Source organism: Dermacentor variabilis, chromosome 5 (assembly GCF_050947875.1).
Source record: "Dermacentor variabilis isolate Ectoservices chromosome 5, ASM5094787v1, whole genome shotgun sequence".
Lineage (NCBI taxonomy): Eukaryota > Metazoa > Arthropoda > Arachnida > Ixodida > Ixodidae > Dermacentor > Dermacentor variabilis.
In genome coordinates this window covers 31,061,140-31,072,500 of record NC_134572.1, presented here as the reverse complement: position 1 = coordinate 31,072,500, position 11,361 = coordinate 31,061,140, and the positions used below count along the sequence as shown (strand labels likewise).

At 43.6% G+C, this 11,361-nt stretch overlaps 1 protein-coding gene across 5 annotated transcripts in view; it reads left to right on the top strand.

Moving 5' to 3' along the window:
* The window catches only part of LOC142582403 (sodium-coupled monocarboxylate transporter 1-like), a 127,192-nt gene that overhangs the window by 99,342 nt on the left and 16,489 nt on the right, over window positions 1-11,361 (top strand). For 3 of the 5 annotated variants that reach the window (XM_075692090.1, XM_075692088.1, XM_075692086.1), the window contains 2 exons: window positions 2,782-2,884; window positions 3,534-3,605. The exons of 1 other annotated variant lie outside the window; for it this stretch is intronic. In XM_075692090.1, the coding sequence (XP_075548205.1) occupies window positions 2,782-2,884; window positions 3,534-3,605 (175 nt within the window). The remainder of the gene's footprint in view (window positions 1-2,781; window positions 2,885-3,533; window positions 3,606-11,361) is intronic. One more of the 5 variants, XM_075692087.1, reaches the window with a different exon arrangement.

Here is an 11,361-nt window from a genome sequence, read left to right as displayed (position 1 = left end):
CAATTTCCCAGTTCGCAAACATGCTTCAAACATCGCACACTAAAACTTTGCAACTCATCCAGCATAACGTCGAAGACAAATGTTCGGAACGTTGTCTGGCCCACATGTTCTTTGGGTTTTTAAGTTCAGTAACATTGAAAATAACCCGGCATGAGAAACAAAATTTAATTCTGGATCATTAGACCGTGCGGCTGTAGGCGTGCATGGATTGACATTTGAGAAGACGCTGTGAAAATAGGTATTGAAATGATGCGCAGTGGCTCCCTGGTCAGTGATTATGGAACCATTGAATGATATCCGAGGCAGAATGGGCTTTTTTCACTTATGTAATTCCAGAACTTTTCGGGCGTGTTCTTTATAAAGTTTGGCATAGACCTGCTGAAATAGTGGTTTTTGGAATCACGCACTGAATGTGCCAGGTTCTCCTGTAGTATCTTGATTAGTCAAGGTTGCACTCGCTCCTTTTTTATCGTTTGGTTTCGCGCTTCTCATGTAGAACATCACGCGTCATGCATGGTGTCAGTTTGTTAAATTTCTCTCGCTTGTTCATAGAGATTCCACATAGAGATTTTCTACTGGGCTAGTTCTGAAAGCTACTGTAGCGAAGCGTATGCCGAAATGATGAACATGATTAATCATTTTTAGGGCACTCGATGTAGCAGATTGATGCACTACAGCCCCGTAGTCTAGACGCGATCATACAAGACTTACAGAGATTCAATAAGCGTCTTCTGCCACTGCCCTAGTTGGCGTGGGAAAGGATTTTCAGTATGTTCATTGTTTTCAGGCATTTGGTCTTGAGGTATCTGATGTGGGGGAGGAAACAGTTGAAAATCGAGTGTGGCAGCAAGGAATTTGTTCTTTGTTCACAGGCATGAGCTGCCCTTGCAGTTGGATAGTGGGAACAGGGGGCAGTTCTCTCTTTCTTGAAAAAGCGACACAGGTGCTCTTATCTGGATTGATCTTAAACCCATTTTCGTCTGCCCACTTGGATACTTTCTTTAGCCCAAGCATGACTTGTAGGTCGCAAACTGCAAGGCTACCGGATTTAAAACCTATCTGTACGCCATCTACGTAAACCGAATAGAAAATGGCTGGAGGTAGGGAATAACGAAGTGTGCTAATCTTCACAATAAAAAACGTACAGCAGAGAACGCCTCCCTGGGGTGCCCCAGTTTCCTGCATAAATGAACGCGAGAGTGTGTTGCCTATTTTTACGCGGAAAGTACGACTAGAGAGGTAACTCTCGATAACGTTAAGCATGTTCCACCTCATACCCACTCGCGTCAGGTCTAGGAGGATTCCATAGCACCACGTGGTATCGAAGGCCTTTTTCATGTCAAGAAAAATGGATAAAAAGACTGTTTATCGACAGAAGCGTCACGAATACTGGCCTAAACATGTGTGAGGTGGCCGGTTATCGATCGGCCTTCTCTAAATCGGCATTGGCACGGTTCAATAATTTTGTTCGATTCAACGCAATGTAGAAGGCAACGATTTATTCATAATTTTTCAAACAACTTGCGAAGGCAACTTACTTGTCAGCTTTATTCGGCGATAACTTGTTACATGTTATTTATCTTGTGATAAATAACTTGATTTTTTTAAATGCTCCTAGTCAGTAAATGCTAATTTCCATCGAGGAATATGGGAAGGGTTGCCAGGCTGTATTATAAAGTTAGACATACAGGGAAATCGTCGCATTTAAAAGGATTGCTCATGTCATTTCATTCCAGGTCAGGCAGAAGAGAGGCACAGCCGATCGCTAGGTCTATTGACGAATGTGAGTTATGTTCGAAGTTGCAATAGGTGGGCTCGTTATTAGATAGGCATGCAACACAGGTGAAAAGAAAATATTCAATGAGTCGCCCTCTTGTGTCACAACAGGAGTCTCCCAACAGGAGACTCCGGAAGCTGGTCAATGTGGTTATAAAAGTTTTTGGAGACGATGATTCGGGGGTGTATAAATGGAGCATACAGTGAGCAGTGTGTTAAATAAAATAGCCCGGAATGACATCCCTCAAGGGCCGTTTGAAGGGCCACATGTCGACAAGCCAACGACTTCTTAGCAACTGCTGCTACACCACCGGACGATGCGACAGCGTCGTCTTCGTCTTTACTAGAGACGGTATACTGACGACGAAAGTTTGTGCACGTGTGGGTTCCGGATGTGTCGCTTGAACATACAGCAACTTTGGGTGATGCTTTGTTAGCAGCTCTGTAATGTCGCCAAGGTTGTGAAGAAGTTGTCTAACATTCAATTGTGGCATTTGTGTCTCCATGATGACAAAAGTGTTTGTGCTGTGGGCGTAGGAGACGAAGATTAGCTCACGGGCCCTTTCCAGGTGTCGTGACGTGAGCTTTGTCTTTTTCAAAGCGGTCGAGAGAATCCTGCCGCTCGTTAGGCGCTGACTGCGCCGTCTCAATGGTTGTTATATTCATCGCCCCTTGTGGGGCGCTGGACAAGCGCTCTTGCGAGCGCTGTGGGCCTCACCTCGAGAGACGAGACTCTGGAGTCTACCTGCCAGGAGTTCGATGAGCCCTCCTTCGCGGACGGTGAAGCAGCGCTGGCTGCTGTCGACAAGGGGGCTGGTGGCACAGCTGAAGCCACACTCTTTGCGGGCCAGACTGACGGAGGAGTGGGCTGCGACGTCGCCGCCTTGCGCGCCGCATCAGCATACCCTGAGGCGGGGAACAGACAAGCACGTTTTCGTGATTCTTGAAGCGAAATGCTTCCCTTAATTTTCAGTGTAATTATGCCTTTTTCTTTTTTCCATGTAGGGCAAGTTCGAGAGTATGCTGGGTGTCCACCATCACAATTGGGGTGATGAAGCGTACCGCTACAGTTGTCGGATGCGTGTTCCTGTTCGCACATTTCGCACAGGTCAGTGGGCCTTCGCAGCTTTATGAACCATGGCCATATCTCTGACACTTGAAACGTCTTCGGGGATTTGAGACGTGAGGACTGACTCGAATTTTGCTATATCATTTTTCTAGGGTTTTCGGTAGTACGCTCGACGCAAGGCTGAGGGTCAGATGTTTAGTTGGAATATGCGGGTTGTCCGGCTTGATCTTTATCCTTTGCACTTAGATCACATTGTGTTCGTTACAGCTCTCCAGGAGTTCTTCCTCACTCAGGCTCAAGGGATCTTCATCAGAGATGACTCATTTACTTGTGTTCAGTAATCGATGGGGGGTAACCATGAATGGCATCTTAAGGAATGCTACGAGATTCGAGTGTTTTCTTTGCTGTGTAGTGTCGCGGACTTCGAAAGAAGGTCGCCACTGCTCATTGGCGCCCCTTTGTAGCCAGCACCTAGTGTATCAGTGAAAGGTGAGATAGCTATGACTGTCTTTTCGGGACGTTGGCTATGTATGACATGAAAGCGAGGGAAAGTTTCTTTGCGCTGGCTGAAAGCTGGAATGTTTCTTCGGTGCGTCCTCTTTCTAAAAGAGGACGCACCGAAGAAACTTCGGGCGAATGAATTCGGGGGAATGACATCTTAGACGTAAAACCTTTTTGTTTTCGGCAGCTAGGGCAGCCGCCCACCACCAAGCCCAAAATTGGGACGCTACGGGACCCGAAAGAAACGCAGACGCCAGCTGTACGTAGCTGCTATAACCTTTCTTTCTTTCTTTGTTTCTCTCATTCTTTCTTTCTTTCTTGGCTTATTTATTTAAGACAATATACAGATTGTCTAAGGGTACACGGCTAAAGGCAAACGTTTGCCTTTAGCCTAGTATACCTAATATACCATAACCTAATATACCATATCTAAGTTTGGACAAAATAGACTAGGTTAGCCCTTGCTACCTGGAAAAGTTGGAATTAAGAGGAAGGTAGGAGAAGACGGGAAATATGGAAAGTAAGCGAGAAAGCCGAACGTTGGAGAGAAGTGCAGGAACAGACAACTACCGACTTCCCCCGTGTGAGTTGGGGGAAGTCGGTAGTCGGGGGATGTCGGGAGAAGTCTACGTGAATCGGGGCCCAAGGAGGTGTGTTGCCTCTGGCGGGGGGTCATAGAGGTCCGAACACCTGGGATTGGCTGAACCAACAGAATCCCCTCTTCGCAGGACACGGCTAAGCCGCGCACAGCTACAAGCGGGAGTGCCCAAGCACCCGTGCTCGGGTCCGTGCTACCGCACCACAGCAAACGCCTGCTGCCGGAAACGGGCGTGCGGGGCTGTTCTTGTGAGATTGAATGAAGCGCCTGCTTCGTATTTGTTTCTTTTACATATGCAGTTATAAATCACTTCCATACACCAGGTAGGTCACTATCAGTCATGGTTAACGGCCAAAGCGGAAAGCCAAAATATGAGTAATTCAAGGTGAAGCTTTCAGAAATACCAAGCCGTAATGACAATGCTAAACTTTGCAACCTCTTTCTCCTATTGGGTGCACATTTTGGGCCATCCCATTGAACAGCAAAGAGTACATTTCATGGTAGTGCTCGCAAGGGTTCGTGCAGAGTTGAGATGAACCAAGATAAAAGGTATAGGAAAGGAAAATCGACGATTTAAGGCGAGCTTCTTGAAGTAAAGGGAAAGGGTGGCAACTATCAATTTTTAATGAACGTTGTAAAATTTGATTTAAAGCGTGGTCTGACGTGCAAAAGCTAAAGTTGGAGTTAAAGCAAAGATAGGAAAAAGGGATGAAAGATATGCCGCCATGATATCAACATTTGCAAGAGCCGAGTGTGCTAGGAAAAACTAAATAAAGAAAAGGAAGAAATTATACTACTGTATAAGCAATAGTGCTTTCAAATGTTGAGAAACTACCACAAAAGAAAAAAAAGACATGCTTAAGCAAAAGAAAGAAATTGAAAGAAATTAAGAGAAATGAGCGGAACAAATAAGTGAGAATAAGAAGAGGGATAAAAGTTCCTTCTTGGACCGTGTTGAGGAAAGTACCTACAGAATATTATCCTTCATATATGTAGTTGTAGCATCTGTCCACTTTCCGCCCCCTCCCCCCAAATGAAAAGAAATAACAACAAAATACCAAAAATAGAGAGAAGGAAGCGTGCGAGACACTCATCGATATCCTTAAAGCCCGCGAACGCGTAATCTCAGAAGGCCGCAGGGCTTAGGGAAAGCTATCAGCACGTGAGGAGAAATCGGTGCCCTTTGGACTTTATTCTCTCCTTTATTTGCTTCTATTCTATGCTTCTGTTCATGTAACTTTTTTCGCCGGTACCAGCACAGAAAAGAATAAGAAGTGACTTTTGGGGGACTCTAGGGTCATTCTTTTTTGCTTTTTCTTTATGTTATAATTTTAATTTCCTTATGTGTTTGTGACTTACTTGTACGTAGGCTGCTTATTACTTTGAGCCTTATCTCATCTCTAGCTTCGAGCCTTCTCCCAGTCATGTGCCCTGTCCTTGTTTGTTTTTGTGGAACTATTCTACGAAAACATCCCTATTTCGATGCCACGATCGCAGCGGCATTAATAGGCAGCAGCCCTAATAAAAGTGCAGGTATGTTTAATCCTGCCATTACAAATTATGTTTTCCTTTCCATTTAGACGAAATCAATTGTTGGGCTCACATTTGTCGCCGTTCCACACTACGGAATAAAGAAATTTTCAAGGTGTTATGAAGAAGCATCTTTCTTGAAATCTGAAAAATATAATTGTAAGACAATGAATAGAACAAAACAAACTCTAGCTGCCTCAAATGCAGCTCACTAACTCGAATGTACCTTTTGATGAAGCCGCAACCTCAATTCACTTCAACTAGCTGAAGCATTCATTAAACAGTGAATTTAAATGACGTGCGAAGAGCACAGGTGGTTGGAACGAAGGAAAACGTGTACTTCGAGTGCCAAAAAAGAAAGAAAGGAACTGTGCATGTAATTGCCTGCATTTTTATTACGTGACCTCGTATAGCTACTTCGAAGTAGTAAGAAATGACTTTTCCTAATACATGTCAGTCATTGGATTTCTGTACGGCCTCAAAGGCATGGGCCGAGAAGATGTCCTAAAGGCGCATCACTACTCAGTTCCTGGTAGCTTAGAAAGACTCGTGATGGAAAGTAAAAACAGGGAGGAACTAAGCCAATGAGCTTGAAGAAAACATTGAAACAAAATTTTGCGTTGTAAGGCTGCATTCTGAGCGCACGTATATATTACGAATACTTCTTTAAAACAGATGCCCATTTATTGAAGAATAATAATGTGCCCTTTTTCTGAAAGGCCGGTCGTATGCTTGTTATTTTACTGCATAATTTCTTCGTGCTTTATTAATTAATGCCACCTGGCGCACTTGGGTTGCGTTTATTCTTTCCATAATGCTCAAGCGAAATTCTCAACATCGATTGCATTCCCTCGATCCATCTATGCAACTGCGGCTGTTATCAGGGCTTCCGCGTAATGAGGAAACAATGCTGTGCCGCTTACGCTTGGGCGTCGCATTCACGAATGCATATACGTTTTTAATTGGAATAGCTGATAGCGCCGAGTGCAATGCCTGCGGTGTCGAAGAAACTATAGACCATTTACTGTGCTACTGCCCATCATTTGAAAATGAAAGACAAGATCTCTGCACAGCTCTCAACCAGTTAGATAGAAAACCGTTCACCTTGAACAAGATCTTGGGACCATGGCCTCGCATATCGCAGCTACAAAAGGCCACAAAAGCGCTGCTGCGATATTTGAAAGATACAGGATTGAGTCAGCGTCTGTGATCCGGACTGAGTGACTGAACGATATCCCCGGTGGACTTTCTCTTCTTTCTTTAATCTTTCCGTCCCCGTTTCCCTTTCCCCAGTGTAGGGTAGCCAACCGGGCTCAGTCCTGGTTAACCTCCCTACCTTTCATTTATCATTTGCTCTCTCTCTCTCTCTCTCTCTGGCTACAATATTGGGATAGAACGATGGCTAAAATTGCCATAACAAGAGACCTGTTCCTATTTTGTCATATTTCTTGGTACTTGTCCCGTTTTGATGTGTGCTATATCTTATTTTCTTGGTTTCAATATAGTCGCGTTTTTGTTCGTTTCGTACGTTCTACATTAACGGCTGCAGAACGGTGATGTAACTAACATTTTTCTTCTTTCTATTATGTCTGTTCAATCGGCTGTGCTAACTGCGTTGTTGTAAAAGCATATTTCTTTTGTCCAACTTTATTTTGACGGCTGTGCCCGTGACCTGCAACACTACACCAGAAATTGTTTCTCTTTACTTTCACTACAGATTTAGGCATTCACAATATGCAGCAAAGAAGAGGTGGTGAATCCAGGGAAGCCTTTTCTGCTGGAAACTTCCCCAGATCGTTACCGAAAGTATGTGGTGCACCGGCACGGTGGTGCAAGCGAACTTCGCACCTACGCTATCGCTCCCGTGCACACTCGTGGCCACTAGAGCCGCGTGAACATAAAAGGACACAAAGTATTTGTTGATGGACAAAGTTTATACAGCGAGTGGACTCGTACATTGTGAGCTGTAGCCGGCTATGGCGTAAGTGAAAAAAATCTGGAACTAGGTAGCACGATCCTGCGGCGAGACGTTTATGAGCCTATATTCCTGAACTAGCTCCTACACCAAAATGCTTCGTGAGAGCACAAAACTGTGCTTTCAAATAGTGTGTATATTTTATTAGCGAGTACGTCCTGCCAAAAACAAAGTCTGCTGAGGAAATAAAGACAGCGATTATCGCCCTTGAACTATATGGTATGTGAGCCGTAGCCAGGTTATGTATTTTGACCAGTAATTGTACAGGTAAAAATGCACAGGGCTTAACTTTAATTTTCTAGGTTATTCGGATATGCTTAGACCGTAACATCAATTTAGACAGCGAACTATTACGTTATTTCAAAGTGTATCAAAAACTGTCCGCCCCCCTCCACGCTTTTTATACACGAAATGTACGAGCAGTTCAAGAGCACAACATCAAATTTAATACTTTGGTATATGTATAGAGTAAGATTTTCAGTCTCCATTTATTTTCTATATCTTAAAAGATATTTAAACAATAAACCTGCACCATAAGGTACTCCGCTATGATATCTACTAGAGTAAGTTGCAGAGAGCAAGTTTAACACCCACGACATCAGATTAGACATGTTCGTAGGAGACAAAATGTTGTTTATTATTTGGGAAAATTGCAAAATTTGATTACTGAAGAGCCCACTATCCTAAAAGTGCAGCTAAAAACAAAATACTAAGCGAAATTATAAACGAGTCACTTCATTATCTTCACCCTCCTGTTCATCAGTGCTTCTCCTACGCATTTTAAACAAGCAATGGAAGAAAAATAGGTTACTTTGTAATGCTTTACATGCGTATTGCGTAAACTACAAACAATGTACAGTTATTTTACCCCCCCCCCCCTGCATAGCAACGGGATGTCTATGGAGTTACGGCGATTGTTCATGTCTCCTTTAACACACAGTATACGAAAGATGCCTGATGAAAGGGACTATTACTTTGCGAAATAGATACAGGAAAGCTCATTTATATCACTCAGCTGTAAGAAGCGCTCTCTGGGGCAAAAAAGTTGTCAGTGTTTCGACCACGATAAAAGAAAAAGGACTCGGGAATTGCAGTAAGCGCTCGACGAATTAATTAATTTAATTATGGGGTTTTACGTGCCAAAACCACTTTCTAATTATGAGGCACACCGTAGTGGAGGACTCCGGAAATTTTGACCACCTGGGTTTCTTTAAAGTGCACCTAAATCTAAGTACACGGGTGTTTTTCGCATTTCGCCCCCATCGAAATGCGGCCACCGTGGCCGGGATTCGATCCCGCGACCTCGTGCTCAGCAGCCTAACACCATAGCCACTGAGCAACCACGGCGGGTGCGCTCGACGAAAGTGCCGTTGTATTATGTGCACACGTTCAGACAACAAATACACCTGAAGTTATCCTATGGAAGTAAGCAAAGAGTCGAAGATGATTCGCTATTGCGCCCGAGTAGCTTCGAAAGAATGTGGTGAACTCGATCCTTTCTTCTTATTTTGCATTATCTAAGAGCTCCTTATTTCTTTTCTCGTACTGCAGTGCCCCTTCTTTGAATGTCCTCTTTTTATTCCTCTATCTCCCCACGTAACCTGTCTTTTTACCTCCCCCTCCTCTTTCCCTGAAGAATAGGGTAGAAAACCGGCTCTTCCCCTCTGGTAAACCTCGCAGTCTTTCCAATTCAATCTGTCTGTTCCAATAGGCTGGCAAAATACGCATTTTAAGAATGCGCTTCCTATACAGTTATTTTCTTTTTTTTACTGTCTTTTTACTGACTTCGCCTCTTGCCTTGCGCCGGCGTTTCGACTCGTTCTCCATTATTATCGGTCGTCGCCTTTGCTGATCTTTACGGCGTTCATTTCCAAACTTCTTTTCACTACATTTTACAGTTTTACCACTTTAGTCTAAGAGCACCTGTTGTTCCCGTTTTCGACAACGGCGATAAGCCGGCTTTATATGAAGCGTGATTATAATTTGCCATCTTTCTGTACTTGTATTCTGACTGATCTGAGCCCCGACTTTCGATCTCCTATGGAGGGATAACTCTGAGCGCTTAAACAACAATATGAACAAAAAAATATTCTGTCCACCAACTGTTAAGGTCTGAGAAGCGCCGATCCCCCGCTCTCAACCTTTCCGCCAGCACCTTGCACTCGGCCTTACTAACCCCCCTTCCTCAATACCCCTGACTTCGACACATTCTCTGAAGCTTTGCCTCTGTGCGTGATATGGCAAGCTAAGACGCACGCTGCTGCGAAAGAGATATTGTGCGGCTTGCAAAAGGGGAAAGTGCTGTTTGATGCCAGGAGCGTCAGACATTCGTCTCCAAATATTCGTGCTTTGTATTCGTTTTTTGTTGAGTAATGCTTTATCTTTAGGACCTTATGCTTTGGCTCCCGTTCATCGTCCGCTTTAACCAAGACTTGCGCCAAGGGCCTCGTACAGAGCTAAGGTACACTACAAAAAAAAAAAGAAAACTTGATATAATTAAGGACATAGAAATTTCTTCTTGTTCAGATCCCATTTTTCTAACTAACCTGCGTAGCCTGAACTGTGTGTTTTATTTGTGCTGAATAATATGATGTTATTACGGTATAGATTTTTCACATTACGATTCTACTCCAAGGATCTTGTTGAGGAAGAACGCCTCAACGTGCCAACACCCGTTCACACCGCTTGAAGTGGCACGAATTTGTGAGCAATGTAAATGTTCAGCGTATACGTAAATAACGCAAGTTGCAGACATTGCAAGTGTGTGGATACGTTACCATGTGTAGCATATCGAGACAATTAGTACTAATTGACATGAACATTTGCGTGTTGCGCATGCGACAAGATGATGATGATGCTTATTGACATCCCCTTTGAAACAAGGAAGCGACAAACAGTCACCTAGGCGGCTTGGTTTAATGAGACTTCACTACATCTATAGCCACGTGGCCTTTTGCTTATCTGATCGCGATCACTGTATTGTATCACTACGTACGCTTGAAATGACTCTAGTTCTATCAATGTCTGCCCTCATTTGTTTTTTTCACCAATACTCTACACCTCTCTTACTTATCTAGAGTACTGACTAGTGAATCTTTCCATGTTTTTGAATCCTAACACTTCTGGAAGGTGGACATCGTAGTCATCAGCGCCATATTTCAGACATTTCTCGCGCTATCGTACTGTCTCGAATATGTGCACCTCCCAAAATCATTGCGTAGTTATGTGAACAGTCCAAACCAGCAGATGATCGGGTGCAAATGACTGACGAATTCACGAGGCACAAGTACGTCATAAGTTCTCTGAATTTGAGTGCCTCCTGGGCCCAAATCCTTATATATTGTGTTCCGCGTCATCCATCTAAAAATGACAGCATAGCAAATAATAAATCAGAATTTTGTCCAGATTGTGCCCTTGCACGTTCTTATTGATCTCCTGGATGAAAAAAACTATAGGACTATTTCTCATCATGTAGCTGCGACGGCAAATTTCTTTCATAACGTTATAATTAATAGATTATAAGTAAAATTGTTCTTAGGTCGTAGCACGAATAATATCCCTCAGAATACGTAAGAAATCTTCGTAACAAGGGCAAAATACTTCTACGGAAAGTTGTAGTTGGAAAAAGGTTTGTTTGCCCGAAGGCAACGGGCAGCAAACATCCTTCACACAGACACGCGGATGATTTATAGGCAATAACACATGGCGAATATGCATTCAGCACACATTAAGTACGTAACTGTTCTTAAAAAACAAGGATTCAAGTAGGCTCATTGCCCTGTAATGTATCGGGCAGTTTTTTTTTTCTACATAACTACAGTCGCTCGTTTGTAGAGCACGCCTTTGTGTTCTTCTCGTCCCGCCACTGAAGACAGAGGCTTATCTTGCAGCCGCTTAATGACATCGATAAAT